Source organism: Capra hircus (genome assembly GCF_001704415.2).
Source record: "Capra hircus breed San Clemente chromosome X unlocalized genomic scaffold, ASM170441v1, whole genome shotgun sequence".
In the NCBI taxonomy this organism is placed as follows: Eukaryota; Metazoa; Chordata; class Mammalia; order Artiodactyla; family Bovidae; genus Capra; species Capra hircus.
The window spans coordinates 10745137-10770238 of NW_017189517.1; the positions used below are offsets into that span (position 1 = coordinate 10745137).

Here is a 25102-nt window from a genome sequence, read left to right on the forward strand (position 1 = left end):
GGGAACGAAAAAACGTGGAAATCACGTGTTTCTTTTTTCTCTTGAATACCGGCCCAAACTCCTCCAGAAAGATGATGCTCCAGTGTCTCCAAAGGATTGGTTCTTTTCAAAATCCGGCGCCAGGTTCCCGGGACCAATGCAGAGGAGAAAAGCGGCCTGCTCCCTGGAAACGCTCCTCCCCTTTGAAGGAAGTTGGCGGGGCGGGGCTCCCACGCATGCTCCGTGCCCGCAGGCCCATTGGCGCCGCTTGTGGGCGCATGCGCAGGACCCAGTGGGTGCCCGGACGCGGAAGACCTGGCTTTGCTGAGGTTCCCGCTTCGGCAGCGTGGGAGGAGTGAAAGGCTGCAGGTTGTAGATATTGGTCTTGGCCCCGAGGGGTTCCCCCAGGCCATTAGAACCCAAGAAAGGAAAAGCAGGCACAGCGGCGGCGGCTGGCCAAACCCCCGACCTGTCTTCCAGGCAGGGAGGGGGTGGCGAGGAGGGGGAGCAGCTCGGATAGCAGGGCTGAGGAGCCTCCGGAACCGGGTCACGGACCATGAAGGGCTGGACCGGCTCCCCAAGCATGGGGAGCTGGAGCCGCCGAGGCCGCCCGGCCGGGCCCTGCCCGACTGTCAGCTCCTCGGTGCTAGTGCTGCCCGGGCAGCTCGGGTATCTGTAGCGCGGCCCCGCTTGAGGTCGTTGGCCGAAAGAGCAGCATGAGCTCCGCTGCTGCCTAGTTTCCACACCCCTCCCTTGTCTTCTCCCTCGTCCTGTCTCCTCTTTCCCAAACCCCGTCCTTCTCTCCCTCGCTCCCGTGCTCCTCTTTTCCCTCCACCCTGCCCTCCTCCTTTCCCTCTACCTCCTCTCCCCTTTCTGTCCCCCTCCTTTACCCTCTTTGTCTTCCTGCTTTTCCTTCTATCCTTTTCCCCTCCCTCTTGCTCTTTTCCCTCTTCCTTCCATCCCTCTTTCCCCCTCTCTCTTCCTTTATTCTGTCACCCACCACCACCACCTCTCCATCCTCCTCCCCTCCCTCACTCTCAGCCTCCCTTCATCATCCTCATCCTCTTTCCCTCCTCCTTCTTTCCAGCTTTTCTCCGCCCCCGCCCCCGCCCCCAAGCCTCCGCCCCTTAGCCCCCGCCCCCAGCTGCCAGTCCCCAGCAGCTCAGTCCTGCAGTGAGAGTCTTGGGAGTCCTTAGCTAAGCACCAGGAGCAGAGCACTGTCCGCGTGCTGCATGCAAGCCTCCGACATGGCTCAGGAGAAAATGGAGCTGGACTTTGAGCCTGACACATCTGATGGGGGCACCCTCAGGAGATCCAACAGCGCTCCCTTGATCCATGGGCTCAGGTGAGGACGGTTGGGGAGGATGGAGTGCAGGGTTCAGGAGCTCCTTGACCCCCTGCAAGCAGTCTTCCTTTCCTCCAGTGAGAGTTGGAGCTCATATGAGTTCACCACGCTGAGGGGGTGGGGACTTGTCTGCTTGACAGTGACTTGGGTCCCAAGGTAGAGTGAAAGTTTGACCCTAAACTCTGGGCAGTGTGGGGAAAATGGGACTCTCTCTACCTGTGGCTCTGTTGGCCCCTCTCAAAGGAACTACAACAGGCTTCTGGCTCTTCTAACAGGTTGCTTGCCCTGCCTAATTTACACCACTGAATGTCAGACTGAAGCCCCTGGAACTAGAATTGCAACTTGACACCTGTCTCTAAGAGCTGCTATTTCTAAGCTTAGTTTAGGAACCCTGGCGTTAACAGAGGTTTACTTCGATAAATCACAGTTTATCTAATAACTTGTAATTAAATGCCACATTCATGTCCTATTAAGTGATTCAGACTTGTCATAATGTTTTCAGATCCTAAAAATGCCTGAAACACATTCCAGTCAATAAAAAAATGAAGGGTGGCATGTAGCTTAGGTAAGTGAAAGTGCAGGTTTTCAAAAACAATAGAAAGAATCGACTCTTGAATTTTAGTGGTAGGTTCTTGTGTTTTCTGCCAGTAAGTCACCAGAGGGTCTATTTTAAGGCGGACTCTTGTGATAGTGAAGGTTAGGTTGGCAGACCTCTTGAGCCTATTACATTTCACTTTTGTAATTAGACAATTCATTTTAAAGCCAATTTGTGAGACCCTGTAGAAATGGAATGACTCCAAAAAGGGGGGATGGGAGTAGAATTAGCCAAAACACTAATCAAGCACAGTGAAGGCAAAGAGAAAGGTAATCCTTGTCTATCAAGCTGATTATGATATCCTTATTTTGGGGAAAAAGCAGACTTACCTTTTGTCTTTTATTATATTTCAACATTGAAGGAATGGTGAAGTGACTCTTTGCTTTCCTAATTGTGTCCTCAGCTCTACATTAATTTTTGATATTATAAAAATAAATTGGTATTTTTTTGAATCTTGTAAGCCGGCAGTTGTTGGGGACTGGGGTGATCCTGTTGACCTGCATTAAGACTGTTGCTGCTTTTTTGCTTCATGATTTAAGTAATTATTTGAAAGTAGCATGATGTGACAGGAGAAAGAGTGAGGTGACCAGGCCTAGTCCCAATTTTCTCCCTAACTGGCTATGATTAGGAATGAGTCACTTAGCCTTTCTGAGTCTCTGTTTTCAAATTTAAAATTTCAGAGAGCTGGATTAGGTGATCTCCACCATCCAGGTGATCTCCACCATCCACCAAGCCCAGTCCAGTTCGGCCTTGAAAATCCTTCTTCACCTCTTGTCCTGGGCATGGCACTCTGCTCAGGACTGCAAGGGTGACCAAAACGCCTCTCCCAAGGGGTTTAAAACACATGCACACTTGCCTTTAATAAAAAGTGAAGTTGGTGTCTCAAGAAGCATCTGGTTTCCCATTGTACTCTTTGGGTGCAAAGAGGGGAATGATAGCATTAGGTTTGTGGAATGAAGAGAGGCTTGTGGAGGGTCTGACATCTGAGATGGCTATTGAAGGATAGGAAGGGTTTTGACAGAGAGTGGTGGGAGGGAGGGCATTTGAGGCAGAAGAGGCAATGTGAGCAAATCTCTAGGTCTGTTGATGTAGTTGAGCAGCAGGGTTACAGAGTAGCACAAGTGTTTAGGGCAACGGGGAGATGTGCTGATAGGGTTCCTACTGGGCACGAGGGCTCCCCAGCTCTACTCACGTGACAGCGCACTTAGGCAGTAACGTTTACAGGTAGATCCTCTGGGGTAAACAGATGAGGTACTGGTGTCTGGTGGTAACTGGTTTGGGGGCGTGAATTCTGACCAGAAGGAACTGGAGGCAACCAGCCTGGAGCTCCGCCCCATACCTCTTCTAGCTGTCCCCCAGCCCAGAGGAGATCAGTATCTCAGCCAGCCTCTCTTCCACAGCACACCACTGGGGACTTTCTGCAGAGGACAGTGAGGAGTTGAGGGGCCATCGAAGACTTCAGTGTTAACCAGAGAACTGGCATTCATACAGCCGAAGGATATCTTATATGAGAAGACATAAATCATTTTATTTTTTACTTTCCAGTGACCTTTCACAGGTTTTTCAACCTTACACGTTTAGAGCTCGGAGGAATAGTACAACTGTCATGAGCCGTCACAACTTGGTAAGTATAGGAGTAAGTATCCTTAGTGGTTGGGATTGGAGGCGACACTTTCAAATGTTGTTTTTTTTGAAGTGGTGTGCTAGACACCACTGCTTATGAAAGAAACAAATGATTTTACCTGTCTTGTTTACTGCTTATGCCGTGGCCATTTTCAATTTTTGGTGCAAAAAGGAAATCTGGTTAAAAATTTTTCTTGACTGTGGGACTTGGTATTTTTAAACACTGTTCATTGTTTTTTGTCACTACTTGCATCATGGTTGTGAGGTAAGAAAGTGTTAGTCGCTCAGTCGTGTCCAGCTCTTTGCAACCCCATGGACTGTAGCCCACCGGGCTCCTCTGTCCATGGAATTTTCCAGGAAGAATACTGGAGTGGGTTGCCATTTCTTTCTCTAGGCAGTCTTCCCAACCCAGGGATCAAACCCTGGTCCCCTGCATTGCAGGAGGATTCTTTACCATCTGAGCCACCAGGGAAGCTCAGGGGTAAGTCAGGATTAACTTCTAATTATATCTGAGAATAGGTCTTTATTTGTCCTAGGATGCAAAAATCATGTATATGGTAGCAGAGTATTTATTTTTGTTGGACAGAGCTATCTATTTAAAGTAAAGACTACTTGAAAATGCTTGTATTTGCATTCCCAGTAGAGGTGCTGATGGTGACTGGTCTATATAGCCAGAGCCATCACGGATCACCTTTTTAGTTGGTCGTGGTGGGAGAAATTATGAAGAGGTTTTTATATAGTAGCCTTTCACATGTGGAGTCCACTTATCCAGTAATTGCAGTGCCCCGGAAGGTATGAAGTGTAAGCAAATAGGCCTCTAAATGGCTGAACCAGATTTCCATAGTCTGTGCACAAAGGTTCATCATTTTATTTATAGGAGAGGCTCTCTGACCTCTGAATCATCTAAAATTTATGCACAATTATAATAAGCTTCGAACTCAGTAGTGTGTGAGAAACAGCAAATCGGAAGAAGTACATTTGGGTTAAAGGTGTATTAGCAGCTGCTAGCAAGGGAGGAGAGGGGAAGACTGAAAAGCAGATAGAGGTTTTTACAAAATTAGTCTGTGGCTTAGTATTAGAGCTGAGAGCCTGTTGATAGACCCTGAGGGTGTCACTGGCATCGAACTGTAAAATAGTTGATATTCCTACAATATCTGGGTCATTAACCTTTTCTGAAATTGTAGTAATACTTACACTTATATGGTATTTTACATGTTACAGAGTACTTTCAGACATTTAATTCTCATAGCAACCCCTATGAAGTAGGCAGGGCAAAAGATGTTTTTCCCAATTAAAAGAGGCAGCAGCTAAGACTCAGCCGATCAAAGTGACTTGCTCCGAATAAGTGGCAGAGCTGGGGTTAGACTAGACATCTTCCAGTGCTATTCTGTTTGGTAAAATCTGTTTAAGAAAGGGACGGGGGATAGAACACTTTTAAGATTTCCAGCTACAGTGTCTACAGATACTTCAAGGGGGAAATGATAGCTCTCTGGAGGTTTGGTTTCCTGCACCTTCTTCCCTGAGGATACTAGAAAATAGAACTACTCGTTTTTGCTGTGTATGTGAAAAATCTTTCTACATGTTCTACAGCTGTGTTCCTGATATCAATAGCATAGCAAAGAAGCGAAAATGATTTTGCCCCTCTGCACTTCACTTGGCTATTTTCTAAGATGTGAAGATTCTTAGCATCTAAGATTCTTAGATGATTCGGGGCTCATCTCACTAATAGCCTTCCTTCTGGCTGTGCTGAAGTGCATGAGTTTGCTGAAGTGCATGAGTTTGCTGAAGGGATGTGTGGATGCACTCTTCTTTATTGATCCCTATGCTCTCTTCACTCTTTCCCCTTCTCCTCTCTGGTTTTCTGGTTTAGGACACCATCCCCAGCACCCTTTGGCTACTTTTTTCATAATATTGATTACACCATATGTATTATGTCACCACAAGCTCTACAGATCTTAATATACTTACCTATGTCCCATCTTGGCTCAGACGGTAAAGCATCTGTCTACAATGTGGGAGACCTGGATTTTTTTTTTTCATATGTACTTTTATTTTATTTTTTATTTATTTTATTTTTTTTTAGTTTTTTATTTTTTTAATTTTAAAATCTTTAATTCTTACATGTGTTCCCAAACATGCACCCCCCTCCCACCTCCCTCCCCATAACATCTCTGTGGGTCATCCCCATGCACCAGCCCCAAGCATGCTGTATCCTGCGTCAGACATAGACTGGCGATTCAGTTCTTACATGATAGTATACATGTTAGAAATTAAAATTGTGGTTTTGACTCAACTGAGAGACCTGGATTTGAGCCCTGGGTTGGGAAGATCCCCTGGCGAAGGAAATGGCCATCCACTCCAGTACTATTTGCCTAGAAAATCCCATGGACAGAGGAGCCTGGTAGGCTACAGCCTATGGGGTCACAAAGAGTCAGACACCACTGAGTGACTTCACTTTCACTTTTTATGTGCCATCTTAACCTGCACAAAGTGAGGTATTGCAGACTGAAATGGAAAGAGGTGCGGTTGGGGGGCTGATGAAAGAGCATGCAGAAGTAGGATCTGATTTGCTGATTAGATAGAAAGGCAGAGGGAAGGTGTACTCAGAGTGACTGATATTTTATTTCTTGATGACCATGTTTCTTCTTGCCTTTATTCCAGATAGGAATTGAGAGGAATTAGACATTTGAAGGGCAAACAGTACATTCTTCCCTGGAGTGTTGGGTTCAAGGAGTGTTGGGTCCAAAGCAATATTCAAAATCTTCTCAAAAATGGCAGTCCTCCTGTCTCACCTCCTTGCACTTTCAGCAGACGACCTGAGCCTTTTCACTTTGCAGAGATGGCAGACACTTCTCTTAGATAACCAGTGACCTTCTTCTCCTGGAAGTCTTGCCCTTCACGTGGGGGACTTTCTGCTAATGGTTGGGAAGTTGTTGGACTCCCCTGGACCTTTGCTCAGTCTGTTGTCTCTGCTCTATCTTGTGTCCTCTGTCCCTTCCTTGCTGGCTCTTTCCCTCCTGCCTTCTCCCAACTCACACATCCCATATCTGGAAAACAAGCCTCTTTCTTCATAGGTCTGTCTTTGCCTTTTTCCCTTCCTCTCTCCGAGTTTTTTCAAAGCTTAATCCACACTCAGTTCAGTTCAGTTCAGTTCAGTCGCTCAGTCGTGTCTGACTCTTTGTGACCCCGTGAATCTCAGCACGCCAGGCCTCCCTGTCCATCACCAACTCCCGGAGTTCACTCAAACTCATGTCCACTGAGTCGGTGATGCCATGCAGCCATCTTATCCTCTGTCGTCCCTTCTCCTCCTGCCCCCAATCCCTCCCAGCATCAGGGTCTTTTCCAATGAGTCAACTCTTCTCATGAGGTGGCCAAAGTATTGGAGTTTCAGCTTTAGCATCAGTCCTTCCAATGGACACCCAGGACTGATCTCCTTTGGAATGGACTGGTTGGATCTCCTTGCAGTGCAAGGGACTCTCAAGAGTCTTCTCCAACACCACAGTTCAAAAGCATCAATTCTTCAGTGCTCAGCTTTCTTTATGGTCCAATTCTCACATCCATGCATGACCACTGGAAAAACCATAGCCTTGACAGATGGACCTTTGTTGGCAAAGTAATGTCTCTGCCTTTTAATATGCTATCTAGGTTGGTCATAACTTTCCTTCCAAGGATTAAGACACTCAACTACCTCTAATTCCTTGCCAACAATTCATCCAGTTTATAATCTCAAGACACTTATCACAACTCCATTCAAAAACCATCCTGTAAAATCCCCCAGCACCCACTTGACCACCAGTGTCAGGGACCTCTTTTCTGGTCCCACTTGAGCTCTTTGCTCTATTTCACACCATTAACTGCCACTTCCTTGAGGTTCTTGGCTTTTTCCTCAGCCCATCCATTGCTCTCATTGCTGGTACCAGACACAGCTCTGCTGTTCTCTGTCCCTCTTCTGGGTCGACTTTCTAGTCCTGTCTCAAATTGACCAGTTGTGTAGGATGTAGACTTACCATCTAAACTGGTGACTTTCTCTGCAGTCAGCTTCTGGCAGTCCTTTGGCTTTCCTGATTATTTTGCTGCCTTTGGGGTTTGTTTTGTTCCCCGATGGACCCGTTCATGCTCTCTGCCCTACTGTCCTGATAGAGTCTTGCCTGCCTTATTTACTGGCCCTGTAGTTTAGCATTTTTTTCAAATGGCCTTATCAAGAGTTCACCAACAAACATGTATTACTTTCGTAATGGAAAAGAAATACTTGTGAAAAGAATTTTACTGGTAAAATTTTTCTCTCTTTCAAGCCTAGGAGAGGAAGAAATAAAAGAAAGGGGTGGGAAATGAAGGGATCTCTTTTGAGGTAAAATCTTATTTCAGTGGATAACTAAAAAATTTTACCTGAATTAGCTTCTGCCTAAAACACTTAGTTTTTTAGTTTATCACTCCTTTATAATACTTGCCACAGTTCAGTTCAGTTCAGTTCAGTCACTCAGTCGTGTCTGACTCTTTGCGACCCCATGAATCGCTGCATGCCAGGCCTCCCTGTCCATCACCAACTCCCGGAGTTCATTAGTATTGTTTAAAGTTTTGATAGGATAGGGGCTCTTGTAGCAGGATAATTGTCGTATTTCGCTTTATAGTATTACAGATTCATTCACCTTTCATCATCCCCCTGCTGTTAAGATGTTAGTATGAATTTTACTTTACATTTCATGATCAGATCATGATGATTTTTGAAGGAACATATTTTGGTACCCAAATCATTTTGTCTTTGTGTTATTAGAAAATGATCTAAAGGAAAGCAACAGTTATCTTTAAAATGCACCTTGCCTCTACATTGATTTTTTTTCCTGAACTAGTAAGCTTTGTGGTGATAGCATTAATGATCAAATTTTAGAATTGACTTAGATCATGCAAGTAAAATCTTATTGCAGTTTTTTAAAGTGTTTCAGTAAACATTAACTGTAAATAAAATATTGTTGTTGTTCAGTTACTGTGTTCAACTCTTTGCAACCCCATGGACAGTAGCACACCAGGCTCCTCTGTCCTCCACTATCTCTCAGAGTTTGTTCAAATTAGACAAAATATTTTATTGGGCTTATTTTCTCGTCTTCCTCCATTGGTGCATTGGTAATAAAAATGAATAGAATCAGGGTTTTTGCTTTCCCCTCATACAGAGTTCCTTATTTTAGTTAAGTGGGGTAATGGCTATTTCTAAGACCTGGAGTCTTTTTTTACATAAATGTACACAGCTCTGCATTCATTTGGGAAAAATGTTAAAGTCAGTGCCTGTCTAGCGACAGATGGTGCTTTGAGGTTGGACACCTGGTGTACTTTCTAAAGACTGAATGTACTGCTTCTCTAGTGCATTAATGTTCAGTGATTTAAAGAGCTCGATTTCTCAGAAGAATATGAGAAATTATCTAGGAAGAGGTTGTACACTGGCACTGACAGCAGACCGCAGCTTTGTGGTTCAAAAAATAGTAAATGTTGACTTTTTCTTTCCAGTTGCTGTCAACCTCACCTAATCGGATTCCTAGCAGCAGACTGCATCAAATCAAAAGGGTAAATTTTACTTACTGGCTCAGATCTGTAATTTTCTGCATTTTGCATTTTGATTTTATCTTCACCTTGCAGAATTAGGTATTAAAAGTGAGTCAGGCTGCCACTCTGGTTAGTTATAGACAGGTTAAAATTCTTCTGAGTGGGCAGATAAAATACAGATGTGGCATGGGTGACAATCTTAGAATGTCAGTCCTGCTGTACTCTGATGATGTCAAATGAAGTAGAAAAGTCCTTTTCGTTTCCTTGGAAATAGAGAACTGTCTGGATAAATATTCTGTTTTCAGCACATGTTTGTCTTTGTAGGAGGAAGGCATGGACATAATGAACAGAGAAACTGCGCACGAAAGGTTAGTGCTTCACAAGAACAGGGTGTGGCCTAAGGTATGTCTTGTTTACAAGCTCTGATGGCTGTTCATTTTTGTCTGTTTTAGAGAAGTGCAAACTGCAATGCAGATAAGCCAGTCATGGGATGAGAGCTTGAGCCTGGTAAAGTTTTCACATATCTGCTTGTTTTTTTTAATTTTCTAGAGCCCACTGTATTATTTATTGGCTTCATTCACTTTTGGCCCTCCTGTTTCCAAATTTGAATTCAACATTTGTTCTCTGCTTTCCCACCAGAATATGAAATTACAACTTTTAGGAGTGTATATCTGTAAAAGCGTAGGTGTGTTTGTGTAGTAAAGAACAGTGATGTGTTGACTTGTGAATTATGAGGAAATAACACTTTCTTTTTACAGAGTGATAGTGATTTTGACAAGCAGGAGAAATTATATTCTCCTAAAAGGATTGACTTCACTCCTGTTTCTCCGGCACCATCACCCACCAGAGGATTTGGAAAGGTAGGTTCACTGATGAGATATTAACTCTCTTTCACACATTGAGCTGATCACTTTCTAAAATGCACAATACACAAACACAAATCACCTAATTTTTGATGAATTCAATGACTGGAAGGAAAATTAATTGAAGTCTATGGTAGTAATTTGAGAAAAAAATCTGTTACTCTATCTATCCATCCATCTGTTCTCTCATAAACATATATGAGAGACAGGTAAGTAGTTCTAAAATGTTTTTGTCATTTTGAGAAGAATCTTTTGAAAACTGGAACACTAGAACTATTTTAATATATGTTTTTTCCTAGCAATGTTTTTCACCATCCTTGCAGATGTTTGTGAGCAGCAGTGGGCTACCACCAAGTCCCGTTCCTAGCCCAAGACGCTTTTCCACGTAAGTAAACCTGCTTTTTCAATGTGGATGAAAGGCTGTTCATTAAATTTGTCTCTCTGGTGAACTTTTTCTTCAGCATTTTATTATGGAAATTTCAAACAGCAAAGCTGAAAGAATTTCACAGTGAGCGTCTATATACCTACCACCTATATATTCAACTGTTAACATTTTACCATATTTAATTTTTGAGACATAGTGCCAGTTGATGTTTAGTTTACATTTCACGCATATGGAAATGTATTCTTTATAGAAGTAAGGAAAAAAATGTTAGGCCAGTCAAAATCCCAAATAACTTATTTATAAGATTTATCTTTAAAAAACGACAACTGTTGTGGATATTTTGTCTTAGGAAATGAGTTTTTAAAAATGGCTTAAAATGCCATGTTATTCCAGATTGTCATATGCCAGGTCAGATCATGTATTGGCATTTCAATTACTCAGCCTACAACACAGATATTGTCCATTTCTCCCTATATGGCTATAAACTGTATTGATTTGCCAAAAGTACTTACTGTTATCCTGTTTGTTCTTTAAAGCAGGAGAAGCCAGAGTCCAATCAAGTGCATTAGGCCCAGTGTTCTTGCTCCTCTTAAAAGAAAAGGTATGCCTCACCCTTCTGCTGTTAAACATAGTCCAGCTTGAATTACAAATTAACAGTTTCTGTCTGAAATTAGTTCAAAGCTTAACTCCTTTTTTCTAAAGAAATAGTGCAATGTTCTTTTCCAATGTATGCTTTAGTGATTCTAAATTCTGGGAATTAGTTTGATACCGTCTGTATTTTTTTTACACTTCATAACTGAGTCTTATTCATGTATTCATATAATCAATACATGTTTGAGAAATTTCGCCTCTCAGCAATCTGAATATAAAAGAGATATGTTGATATGTTGCAGAAGTATGTGTTAATGTCATAGCAAATAAGTCCATACACATACTGTATGCTCAAATATAAGCCACCACCAAATGACAGCTTGCCAAACAGAACAGCCTCCCATTCAAGTCTCTGTAGGGTTTTTGATAATAGAGTGCTCTGTGTGTGTGGTTTATAAGAAATACACTTTCTTTTTTTCTTCTTTTAATTTATGCTTTAATTGAAGTCTAGTTGATTTACAGTGTGTTAATTTCTGCTGTACAGCAAAGTGATTCAGTTATATACACATATATATATATTCTTTTTTATGTTCTTTTCCATTATGGTTTATTCCAGGATATTGAATGTAGTTCTCTGTGCTATACAGTAGGACCTTGTTGTTTATCCATTCTATATGTAATGGTTTGCATCTACCAACCCCAAACTCCCAAGGGGTGCTCTTTTAATTACATTATTTTAAACCACAAAGCACTAAATGAAAATGATCTCACTCAGTGCTAGTTTTAGATGCTTATAGAGGGCACCCAATGGAGTCTATTTAAAGAAAGGCAAAGAAATTTAACACGAGTTTAGTCGTTATTCCTGGGGATATAACAACATGATTGCAAGCGTTGGATGTCATTTTAAATGAAAGTTTTAATGATAATTCTAAAAAAGCAATTTAGTAAGTTTTTTTGTGTGTGTGCAGATCACCTTCAGGGCTAGTAAACAAATCAACTCTTCTAATGTTAGGTAAAGTGATACTTGGGGCTTTGGTGAAAACTTTCCAGTAGTAGTATCATACACAGATTCAAAAGTGCTATATTTCAGACAACTTAAAATTAAAGATGGTGTGCTCTGGGGAACAGATGCTGATACAGTGGCAGGATTTGTATTTAGTGAATAGATTTTACTTTATAAATAAATAGTCTTTTTCCTTAATGCTGCAAGGAATTATTTACGGTCCTAAGAACCTTCTCAGGAGCTATGATGTGAAAGTAAAGCTTAGAAATTAAATCTAGTATTGTTATTAGTATTAATTTTAAATATATTATAGGAAGTTGGTGGAGCTTAATATGGTTGTTCCATTTCAAAGCTATTCCAAAATATACCAGCAGATGGAGGGATTCTTTGCTCAAAAGGGCTAAAGTCTTTTGCTAATGAAGTGTTAAAAGCCTGGCAGCAGCTTTGAAAAGCTGCATATTAAAGCATGGAAAAAAGCAAATGAAAATATAACCTTTCTTGAATTTCAGTAATTTTCAGGATAGCTCCAGAGGAAAGATAATATGAATTAATTAATAATATGGGGGAAAAATGAATGTTGTGTTTGTTCTTCCTTGATCTTTTTCCATCATAAGACTCTTGTAGAGGTTTAAGTTCATGGTTGCTAATTTCCTAATGGAGTATAGATAAGCCCATTAATTAAATTGTCTTTAATGTTTGATTTTAAAGCTCAGATAAAGAGCTTTGAAACCAAGGTGTGTATGTGTTTTAAATCATAGCTTATTTGGAAAGGAGCTTTTTCTGTCTAATTTAGAGTTGTTAGTCTTTGGTCTCCCACGGCAAAATGTTAAGTGTTTTTTCTTCCAGTGTAAAGTGTTTCTATCCGCAGGTCTGAGAAAATCTACAGGATTGAAGTAGCCAGTACAGCATTAATTTTGTGAACTAATTAATAATTGCTTTTAATTACAGATGTGCTTTTAAACTTGTATATTTTCTAATCTTCATTTTCACTAAGTAGCCTAAAGCAATCTTTGATTTGTATGTTCTTTATCCGCCTGCATACTTTAGAGTCCATTTGACTTCATCTCAGGAAATGTTTTGATATTAAAATATATAACATCAAGAGTCTTTACTAATCATCTAGCATAAATTGTTATTCACTGGGAGCTTCAGCTATTAGGGGATACTTTTTTTCTCTTGTGGTTAGTCTTGATTCATTTTGCCTAATGAAGTCAGTGTTTTACTCTTCTATTAAAGAAATTGACTGTGTGGACAGCATGGTATGTACAATAAATGAAAAGGTATTTTTAGGGCTGCTGACTTTTTAGTTGAGCTTATGTGGCAGTGTATTTCTTCTACATTTAAGCACATAGAAAAATAGCTTTCAAGTAACAGCCTGAAGTATTCTGATCTTTGGTCGCACAAAGATCACCCCATTTTAGCAGCAAGCCTGTATCTGTAAAGTCACATTATGGTAGTATCACCTCTTTCTGTTTTAGGTGAAATGGAGACCGAAAGCCAGCCCAAGAGGCTCTTCCAAGGCACCACCAATATGCTGTCTCCGGAGGCTGCACAATTGTCTGATCTCAGTTCATGGTAAAAAATGAAATAAAACCCCAAAGATATGAAGGGATGATGTATTTGAAAAGAACCACAGCAAAAGTATATTGGAGTGATGTAAAATATATTCAACTTTTTATCCATGCTCCCTAGAGGTGAAATCTCCATGGAGGTATAGGCAGTGTAAGAAACTAGATTGTTTGAAAGTCAGTACTACCTTTGGAAGTGTGTGTACCTTTTTGACATCTTCACTTTCCTGCCTAGCTCCTGTTAGGTCAGCCTCTCGATAGTTGCTGTTGATCTCGGAATGTGTCGGTAGCTGGATGGCATGAGAAAGAGTTTCTGGGCTGTCCTGGGTAGTGTGCCTTGATTATAACTGCTCTGCCTGTATTTTGTATTGGATTGCCCAAAAAGTTCATTTGGGTTTTCCCACAAATTGAAACAAAGTTTTTGGCCAAGGCAATATTGTATCCTTTTAACTTAGCAGAGAACACCAGCATTTCTTAAGCAGGTCATTTTCTAAATAGCAACTATCTGTTGATATAAAATCTTTTTTGAATATTTTGGGGTATTCTGTCACAATCCTAAGGTTTCACTTAAATAGTAACATTTCCAGATTACTATGGTCTGTTCACATAACGTCTTTTTTAGCTTGACTCATCTGAGTTTAGAAGTTTAGCTTAAGGCTCTTTAGTGTTTTTATGCAAAGTTAACTTCTTTTCCTATACCCAAAGTTGAGTACTTGGATTCCAACCTGTATTGGGAAGAAGGGGAAGGGATTATAGCAGTGGCCAGGTGATATTTGGAAATCTTTTGAGTACGTTTCCATCAACTTGTGTATATGTGTGTGTGTGCGCACACACATGTGTATGTGTGTTAGTTGCTCAGTCATGTCTGATTCTTTGTGACCCCACGGACTACGGTAGCCCACCAGGCTCCTCTGTCCATGGAATTCTCTAGGTAAGAATACTGGAGTGGGTTGCCATGCACTCCTCTAGGGGATCTTCCCAACCCAGGGATCAAACCCAGGTCTCTTGCATTGCAGGCGGATTCTTTACTGTCTGAGCCACCAGGGAAGCTCCTTTCCATCAACTTGCTGAGTACCTATGTTGTAGATGCAATTGTGTAGAGCCTTTCAGAACTTTTTAATTTGAGTTTTATGGCTAAGGATTTTTAAAAAAGAGCCCCAGAGGGCATTCACTTTAAAAAGAATGATGTCCTCTAAATGGAAGATGTATGTAAGCCACTTATAAGTTATACAGACTGACAATTATTGCTTTCCAATCACTTATTAATTGTTTTGTCTAAGATAACCCCTGCTTCTTGTTCACCAAGAAGTCAAAGATTATTCTGGCTGATTCGACTTATTGATCAGTACTGTTCTAACCTTGAAACACATGCCTTTTAGATTGTTCTAGCTATTTTCAGCCCCACACTCTCTCTTCTCTCTCATCCCTGTCTGTCCTTGGTAGCTTAGTGTGCTAATTTTGGTATAGAGTGCCTTTCCAGGTATGTAGATGATTGCAAAGAGAAAACTTCAAAAGCTTGTTGAGAGGACTAGCAGGTGAAATTCTATACTGAGTGGAAACTGCGTATCACTTTTATGGTAAAGTAGGTTTTAATATAGGCACATGACATTATAAATAGATTTGCTTACCCAGTTACTAACCAAGTAACCAAGTTCATGTTAAAAGATAAGAAAGCATTCACCAAGTTAAAAACATACAGGGTGAGGTGATTTTTTTTTCAATATTGTCATACGGTGACTGTGCTCAATGCCATGAAATAGGTTCACACAAGTAAGGAAGGAAAAGAGAATGTATGTTATTTACCAAGGGTCCTCTCCTTTTGTTCAGATGTTTATTCCTCTGAGTAGCACAATCTAAGCTGTCTATGATGGTGACTGTTGTGAGGCTTCTGTGTTTGTTTGGCTGTACCACAGGGCTTGTATGATTTTAGTTCTCTGACCCGGGGTTGAACCCAGGCTGTAGCAGTGAAGGCCCAGAATTCTAACCACTAGGCTACCATGGAACTCCTGTGAGGCTTCTGTTTCTATTGCTACCACCTCTGTCCTCTGGACGTGTGACTGGCTGTGGGAGTCTTGGGAACATCAGCACTCTTGCTCTGTAAACACAAAAAGTACTGCCTCTGGATGCCTCTTTTCCTTTATTAACTGACTTTGTTAGAATGTCAGAGAATAATGTACCGGCAAAAGGGAGAAGATAAAAAAGAGATAACATAGCAGATCATTCACAGCTAAAGAACAAGGAGTGGAACAGCCAAGAATTGACTGTTCTTAGAATATCCATCTATAGAACTAAGATTTTTAAAGAACAATGCACAATGCTATATTTTATTAATGCCTACCTTTATAACACAAACATAAATAAGTGATAATGATAGTAAAAAAATTTAACTGCAAAGTAAATGGGCATATTTGGGACTAATAAGAATATTAATGAAAACAGACCCAATACAATTTTGCTACAGGGAATAGTAGTAGAAAATTTCTGGTTAATAGACTGTCATAAATTTGGAGTAATCAAATTATCTAAAACAGTAAAAAAAAAAAAGTGTCGCCTCACATTGGAGAGGTTTGCTTTATTCATGGCTACTCATAAAGTGCTAATAAGCCAACATACAGCTCACGCAATTTTTTCAAAGAAATTTAATACTCAAAATTCACAAAACTCAGTGTCAAAGATATTAAGGTGATTAAACTTTTCAAATGGTGTTTTTAGTAAGTTTGTAGCATCTGGACTTCTGAGGATATGAAAGCTGACAATTGCACTAAGACTTCTGGAACACCTTGTATACTGAGATTGCCGACATTTATGTCTATAGTTAAGAGAATTTAAAAATGAGTTATTCATGGTATGTAAAAATCAGGTTCTGCTTTTGCAGAAAATTTTTTATTCCTGTCTCTTAAAAGGAGTTTCATTGATCAGACATATTCTTAGAAATGAGGACAGAGACAGGAACTAACTGCGTTCTTGTTTCTGCTGCCAAGGATAACAATCTACTTGATAACTAAAGGAAACCATTCTTATACATTTTAGGGAAGAAATGGTATCAGATTATTAGTAGGTATTATCTCAACATTTCAGTCATTATAGTTTGTTCCCTGCCCCATTCCACAAAGAAAAGATAGGTTTTAAAACTTTAAAGTTTATATACTAGTAATGATCTGTAGAATTTTACATTTTTGAAGTATAAATTAAATGAGAAGTTTGAGTATGGACCTATATGGTATATTTATTTATTTATTTATTTTTATTTATTTATTTTTTACTTTACAACACTGTATTGGTTTTGCCATACATTGACATGAATCTGCCATGGGTGTACATGAGTTCCCAATCCTGAACCCCCCTCCCACCACCCTCCCCATATGTACTTTTTACTGAAGATTCTGCAGTCTTTGCCGACCAAATCTGGGGAACTTTGCCCACCACAAGGCAAGGATTATGTCATTCTGCATTTAGTCCTTATGAACATCAAAGAGTTTGACTGTACCTCGGAAGTACACCTTTGCATGGTGCTTTGATTCTTTTTGCATGCTGGGGACTCTTGTTCTGCTCTTCATTCTTTTGAGAATAAAACTGTCTGTGGCATGCTGTGTAAAATAAAGGCATTTTCAGAGCTGCTAACCATGTAGTGAAGATTATGTGATACTCTGTTTCTCCTACAAAAAGGAAAACATCTCCCATGAAATTTCTTGCCCAGTGCTTTAGTGTTAACATGACTGCTGACTTACCTCTATGATTTTTTTAAAAAATATTTTTCATTAGATTTATCTTAGTAATTTTTGACAGTATTTTTAATGTTCTATGTGTCATGGCAAGAAAATTTTATCGTGAAAATATGGCATATGCAAAGAATAAGTTTTAATTGTAATTTGATGATAGAAATGTTTACATTATACTTGAAGATTGTTTATGTGAGTAGCTTAGACTTCTGTGCTGATACTTTTTATTTGGGGTGTTTAAAGAGTATTTTTAATTAAAAATGTTTTTTTCCCATTTTACTGAGTATTACTCATATATAGCACTGTATACATACGTTTAAGGTGTACAGTATAATGATGTGGCTTACATACATCATGAAATCATGACCACGGTAGGTTTAGTGAACATCCATCATCTCCTATAGATACAAAATTAAAGAAATAGAAAAAGAAATTTTTCCTTTTGATGAGAGCTCTTAGGATTTGACTCACAACAACTTTTATTTGTAACATACAGCAGTGTTAGTCATCTTTATCATGTACATTACATCCCTATGTGCTAATACTTTTAAACTCCTGTCCCCAAAGTGACAGTGGAAATGATCATATTTAAATGATCTTAAAAATATAGAGGTTATATAGCAAGATAATGCTGGGTCTTCATAACGTAAGCTAGTAGAGACCAGAGAACATATACTATGGACCAGGTTAACCCCCACCAAGGGGTCAGGGGCTGCCGTGTAGTCTTACTTTATGCTAAAATCTGTGCTGGGCTTGATGGGCTATGGCTGATTTCTAACACATTTACCTACCTGCCATTCGTCTCACAGAATCCAGTTTACTGACTGGTCAAGGTTCAGAGTGGTTCAGCCAGATGGATAGTAGCATGAGTCACACTGGACAACCCAGTTTTGTTGTTACTTTATCATTGAATGCTTTGATGATTCCCTTAACTTTTTCACTTTCTTCCTTAGCTTTTCCCCTTTCTCCCTTAGCTTTTTTAGACAGAGAGCACTACTTTAACAGTCATAAATATTTTTGGTGGTATGGTTCAAATGGTGTCTCAATTTGTATAGTCAGTGGCTGGAATGAATTAGTTTACTTTTGTTTCACGTATTCTTATATCCAATTTGAATTATTTAGGTCCTTTGCTTTCCTGCCGTTGTTTGGCTTTGGGCCATTAGTCTAAGGCTCATTAGCACCTCCACCAGAGCTTAAACTGGGGAATAAAAAGAGAAATTTAAATTGGACCATACATTTTGCTTCTGAAGGCCTAGTAGAAGGTTTAACAGCAGACACTGAAAATCACTTTTGTACAGTGATCTCTCTGTGGCTTGCAAAATCACATAAGCCTTGCTTGTGAATATATTAATAATGTGTAACCTGTGACCTATAGTCACTGCTTCTAGGACCATGTATAGTAGTGCCAGGTTACTTAGAAGAGAAACTGGATTTTAGTTTAGTGAAAATATCTGGTTAAAGGTTTACCAGGCTCTGAATCTAAGTTGCACTATAGACAAAATGCAAGTATGCTATTCTTTGTCAATGAAACAAAATTATATATGTTTATACTTAATACCAGAGAAGAAATTCCTAAAAATAATATATGAAGTGAAATGTTCAGACTCTTTTTTTTTTTTGTAAACGTCCCCGTTACCTTATTTATTTAAGGTAATCAACAGTGTCAGAAGACCAGATTTCACAGCATGAGTCATGTTCTGTGTTTTTGAATGAATACAGATTCACCAGGCAAGCAGGTTTTATTGCAAATGGAATCTTTTAACCCAGGGCACACCATCAGTCTGCTTAGAATAAGAAAGTATTTATATTCAGATTATCTGCTTGGTGGCCAAATGTTAATCCAAGCCTGTTTCTTCCTGCCAACTAGCAGAGAGCGTGTCCTTCGGCTTCCCAGCCAATATGTGCTTTAGGAAAGTAAATTCATTTTAATATTAGTCTAGGCAAAATGCTGCAGGAGGAAAAATCACATATGTTCCAAAGGCAAATATAAAGGTCTTTTGATTTTCCAATGTCTTAGATTATCTGTGCAACTTTTTTCAGTACTTTGAATAATTTCATATTTTAGACCCGTTTTGCCGTTTGGTTGAAAAAAATGCTAGAGCCAGCTAAATTTTCCAAACTTATTACTTAAAAGTGGTATTATTAATGATGCATTTGACAGCAGTAAGCATAGAGTAGGAGGACTGTGGAATATACTGTTTCCATTTTTATTTTTACTTTTCCAAAGGCTATTTGTATTCTGTTTCCACCTGAAAACAATCCACAAGCAATAGAAAAAAAGGCCATTTTGAAGGAAACTAGAAGAGTAGAGAAACTGGGTTAGGGAAAGTTACATTTTATTAAGGGTGGTACAGAGCCCAGAAACTTCCAAATGAACCATAGGTTATTTAACAATGGAAATATATTAATTTGGAAATTTATAGAAACATTACTATTAAGGTCATAATGCTTAGTCTCAGAGCAATTAGATCAGGATGGGCTTTTGCAAAGGAGCTAGTGATCAAACTTAAACCAGAATCCATACTTGCTGATTCACAATTCCTTCTCCAATCCTTTGCTTTGTTTCCTTTTCAAAAGTGAAAAAGTATGGAAATTCCCTGGTGGTCAAGAGGTTAGGACTGTGCTCTCACTGCCAAGGGCCTGGGTTCAGTTCCTGGTCAGGGAACTAAGATCCCACAAGCCTCGTGGCAGGGGCAAAAGTTAAAAAAGTAAAAAGAATGTCTGTGTAGATCCTAAAACTGCCTGACTCCCTCGCCAGCTTTCTCTCATCATGTTCTTGCTCTTTGTGCTGTAGCAACAGTATCCTGCTTTTGGCTCCTAGGCATACCCATGCTTCTTCCCCAACTTTACCCAGTTAATGCCTACTCATCTTTCAGATGACTGCTCAAATTTCACTTTGAGGGAGCCTCATTTCTCCGTATTCCTCCCAATTAGATCTGGTCACCCATGTTATATACTCTAGGAACCCCTTGCATCTTTTCCTGCTTTGATCACAAATTCGAATTATATATTTATTAGTATGGTTATTTGAGTGTGCGTCTCCTGTACTATACTATAAATTAGTGCAGGCAGGGATCATGTGTGTCTTATATCCCTTTGTATTTCTAATATCTAGCATACATTCTGCACTTGGCAGGTACTCAGTAAATATTAGAAGAAGTGAAATGAGTGAATTCAGGCCAAATCTAGAGCATAGAGATTACATGTTGGATTGATAGGAGTCACAGCTAGGAGGGCAGCCTGAGGTCAGATTGTGAGGGCTGTGAATTGTGGCTGCTAAAGTCTGAAGCTGGATTCATGACGCAGGTGAGCTTGATTGTTGGGACACATGGTCACCTGGACCGGATGGGTCAGGTATCCCCAGACTGGGTTCTGGAGGCTCTTGATGCCCAGATCAGGAGTCTTAGTGGAAGGAGAGGAGCAGAAGCCAGTTATCAGGATTAAAGGGGCAAATAGTCTGTAAGGGTACTGAGACCATGGATCTAGAGCATTCCATGTAAATGCTTGACTGGATGGTAACTGAAGGAATTAAAGAAAGGAGCCTTTTAGGAATAGGAGGGAGACGTTTGCATTTTGAAAGCGAGAGGAAAGGAAATAGTCTAAGAAACTCATAAAATCAGAAGAACATAAAAGGCAAATGATGGAGGAGAGTAGGAAAAAAAAATGTGTCTTTGAATCTAGGACCTCTTGGGAGTGGGGAAGTGACAAAATCCAGAGCAGTTGAAAGATGGTTCGGGAATGGAGGGACAGTGAAGCAGTATACTTGCTAGAATACTTCCAACAGTCCAGGGTACCTCCAAGAGTAACCATTCCTGTTACTCGAAGGCTGATAGAAAGGTAAGAATATTAATATAAAGATAAAAATAATTTTAAAAAGAAATACAAGGGTAGAAATCTCTTGAACTGAAGGTAGGGGAACTCCCTCACCGAAACCATGACACATCCAGAGGAACACTTACTGGTACATCGGACCTTCCAGTGCCTCCAGGAGAGCACCCAGACAGTAAAGAGCCTTGAGTGTCTGACTCGGGCTGTGACGTTGTCCTCTCTCAGGTATCTGAACATAGGACATTCTGTAGTTTTGCTGTTGCTTTTATGCTTTTTATGATTTACCAGTGCTGTACTGACCCATGAGTTCTTGAAACCATGTCGTTGCATGTTGTTTGCCTTTACCCTGATAGATGCATCTGCTTATAATTCTTTTTGCTTTGTCCTCAGTTCAGATATTTTGGATGGCAGTAATAGCGGCAGTGGCTTGTCCTCAGAATCGCTGGCTAAAGGCAGCACAACCGCAGACGCTCCAGTAGCATGCTCCAATTCATGCTCTCCGTTCATCTTGATGGATGATCTCTCACCCAAGTGACTTACCCATTTCTGATTCAGTGTTCTAACTGCTGTTTCCTGCATAATATATTCAGGGAGGAACGCAGAGAACTTTGATCCATAATGAGGATTAAAGTGTTACTGATCTAAACCACTTTGATGCCGTTATGTTTTGGCACTACTTTTCTCTAAAGTTTGATTTTACAAGTGTAGTAACCTTACTTATGTTTCTTTACGCTGATCTCATTTTGAGCTAGTAATGAAATCTCAAATACTCATTTTTGATTGCTTAGAGTGTATATATATATATATATATATATAAAATTTCTCAGTGCTTCAACGATCACCTATTTTAGAGTCTATAGTTTAAGGAAAGCACTAATATGTATTTTCGATAATGGTTCTTTTCCCCAGCAGTGACATGACAGCTGGAGTTGATCAGAAATTCTCTTGCTTGAGAGATTTTTGTTGTTGTTGTTCTCTTTGACTACATAAGTCTCAAATCTCTTTACCTCACAATATTAGATTAATTGCTTTTGATGATATTAAATTTTTATTTTTCTGCATCAGCTTAAAGTACATTATTTTGTTTCCCTTTCCTGTTTGACCCGCTTCCTTGCCATTTCTCACAGAGGGGAAAAACATGTCGTTGCTCTCATTACTATCCATATCGCTTCTTTGCTATTGGAGTATAGGATGTGAGGATTGATTATAGTGCTGAGAATGTAAACAGACTTACAGGATGCTGGATTTAGTCACCACAGCTTCTTATGACTTATCTACCCCAGTTGATATTGTTATCCTCAAACCTGTTGCCCTAAGGAATATATAAAATATTGTTAATGTTTCTAGGTGGTGTTTTCAAGGAGAAGAAATTCCTGCCTTGACCAGATGTGTGGAGCACCTACAAATGAATGAATAATGTTATTTACATACAAACCACTATGTAGAAAAGCATACATGGAGCTTGACAGCTTGTCTCTGGTGGTGTAAGGAGGCCTGAAGGGCCTTGGCGTTCAATGTTGTGCTGTTATAAGCTATTTATCGTAAGGTAGGCTAGAAAAGGGGCTTTATGTGTCTGATTGCTACATATTGATTCTATTGCTGCTTCTTTCTGACTACTTTTTTGTCATTAGAGTCGTTTGTTTTTGTCGTGTGGTGAGTGGTCCTGTTGACTGTATTTTGATTGTTGTGTTGCCACCAGAATCCGAATCCAGTTTAATAAAAGGTCAAGGAAGCTTTTAGGAGCTACCAAAGTCAGTGTCATTGTGCATTCTGTTTTTAAGAAGCTGTTTGAGCTGTCAACAGTGTACATGATAGTAAATGTGCAGTACCATAAGTTATTTAACGTTTAAAAGAGGAAAATCACGATAGAGCTGTTTTAAAAACCTGAGTGTAATCTATTGCTGTTTTATTTATTATTTAAAACTGTGCAAAATGTCTGTAGATTTCTTACAGTGTTCAGACATCGTGGTTGGGTTGTCGGTATTTGACATGCAAATTTGCCTGCTAGGACCATAATATTCCATTTTTAAATGAATGTAAGAAATGAAAACTACTGCATTTGTGTCTTTTGAAGGCAAAGATCCTTGAATTTTAAAGGAAGATGATGTACTTTGAGGGTGCTCACAGACTAATAATACCGTAGGGCTCGAAGGGAAGCCTGTTCTCTCTGAATTATAAGAAACCATCACTTAGCTTGCAGTAAGTAATTCTGTTACAGCATCAGCTGTGTTGTTTATTTTAAATTGTGATAACCACCATCATGGCCATTAATGGCTTTATCTCTCATATTGGCTTTCACCTGTGCAAAATCCATAATCCTTCAAACTTAACATGAATGTATGTATTATGAAGATTGTTCTCTAGGATGCCATTTTAAAGAAAAATTACTTCAATGGTATGCAGTATGTTTATTCTGTTTATGAAAGAACCATGTTAAGAGTTTCTGCCTATATAATACTGAGAGATGGTTTTCTCCTATAGGATATTTATCCACCTTCTCTCTACTGTCTTCTTTGCCTTAAGGGACACTTTTAGCCATCATTTTTGGGCTCTAATTTAGGACTCTTGAGACGTAACCTTTAGAATGTAATGATATTTAAATTTGTTTCTGAAATTCTGTGGTGGGGTAGACTTGGGATAGGAAAATGAAATTAATTGTTCCACTGGTTTGAGAACTAGGAAGCAAGATGATTCACTTTACTATTTAAGCCAAGGTTCATTTTTATCATTTAAAGTGACTAGAAAGTTAAGTTTCTGCAGGGGTTGTTTTGGAATAAATAAAAGATAGAGATGCTAGCCTTCAGATGAGCTTTGGTGACAGTACTTTATTTTTATATATAGTCTAATATTTGGAAAGTCATCATTGTTATAAAGTAAAATTCTCTCTTCCTATTCTAATACTATATCATGTTTCAAGCTTCTATTTGAAAACAAGTATAAGAGATGACATGATAAGAAAATTTAATAGATGCTCTTTTTGCTTGATTGACTTATATAATCACTGTGTTTCATGATAACTGCTTTTGGAATAATAATAAGTTTTGTGAAATGCTGACCTTGTGTATATCTTAGAATGCAAAATTAATAAATTGTGTACACATGCATAAAATTCTGTAAAATTTTTAGCCTATTTATTTTATTCTTACTATTCTCTGCCTCCATATCCCAATATTGCGTTCTCTGTGTGTGATTGCAGAGAAATTTTTAATAAAAGGATATCAAGAATACAAAAGAACTAATAGCTGTTTTGAAATTTGGGCTGTTTCCCAAAACAAAGAGAAACCTCTCCACATAATCTGTCAAATTTTCAAGAGCATTTTGTAGAATTTGACAATTTAGAAGGCTCTTGCCAAGGCCACACATATTTCTTACTTGTTTTGGATTTATTTTATCTTATGTTTTTTTTACATATTCATAAGACTCTGCATTGTTTTTGGAACAAGACTGGGGGTGGGAAGACAGGCGAAAAAATAAAAGCCTTTCATGCATGACTCGGGTTTTAAACACTCAATTTTCTTTTCAGTATTTAAAAAATATTAATATATAAAATATTTTATTTCACAGTTAGAGAAAAGCTGCAAGAGTATCCCAAAGAACTCCCATATATTTTTCATCCAGATTGCTTGGTTGTTGATATTTAACCACATTAGTTTTTATTCCTCACACTTTATGTATGTGTGTGTGTCATACATTTTTTTCTGAACCATTTGAGAATATTATAGACAGGATACCCCATTACTCTTAAGTGCTTCAGTGTAAATTTCCTGAAGATGAGGACATTCTATGTAATCACATTGTACTTTCAAAATCATGGCATTAACCTTGATACAAAACTATCCCACTTAGTGTATAGACCCTGTTCATATTTTGCCTTTGGGCCCAGTAAGGCTCTCTTAGCGAGGAAAAAAGTTTTCTTCTGGCCTAGGATTCAACCGAGGGTTATGTGTTACACTTGGTCATTATGTGTCTTTAGTCTCCCTCAATCTGTAAGTCCCCCAGTCTTTCCTTGTCTTTTGTGATCCTTATAGTTTTGAGAAGTACTGGCCAGTTATTTTGAAAAATGTCCTTCAA

At 39.4% G+C, this 25102-nt stretch overlaps 1 protein-coding gene across 10 annotated transcripts; it reads left to right on the forward strand.

Moving 5' to 3' along the window:
• The first annotated feature begins 253 nt into the window (after positions 1–253).
• On the forward strand, positions 254–24144 carry FAM122B (family with sequence similarity 122B). 10 transcript variants are annotated; one of them, XM_018044240.1, is made up of 12 exons: positions 255–648; positions 1187–1324; positions 3465–3543; positions 9039–9095; positions 9399–9442; positions 9527–9581; positions 9833–9934; positions 10261–10322; positions 10859–10923; positions 13395–13491; positions 21422–21562; positions 22379–24144. In XM_018044240.1, the coding sequence occupies exons 1-12, from the start codon at positions 536–538 to the stop codon at positions 22446–22448; spliced, it is 1023 nt and encodes a 340-aa protein (XP_017899729.1). In that variant the 5' UTR covers positions 255–535; the 3' UTR covers positions 22449–24144. The 10 variants fall into 10 exon arrangements, with proteins under 10 accessions (XP_017899736.1, XP_017899729.1, XP_017899730.1 ...); XM_018044241.1 differs by having other exon boundaries at positions 10862–10923; XM_018044238.1 differs by having other exon boundaries at positions 256–648; positions 10237–10322.
• The last annotated feature ends 958 nt before the right edge of the window (positions 24145–25102 follow it).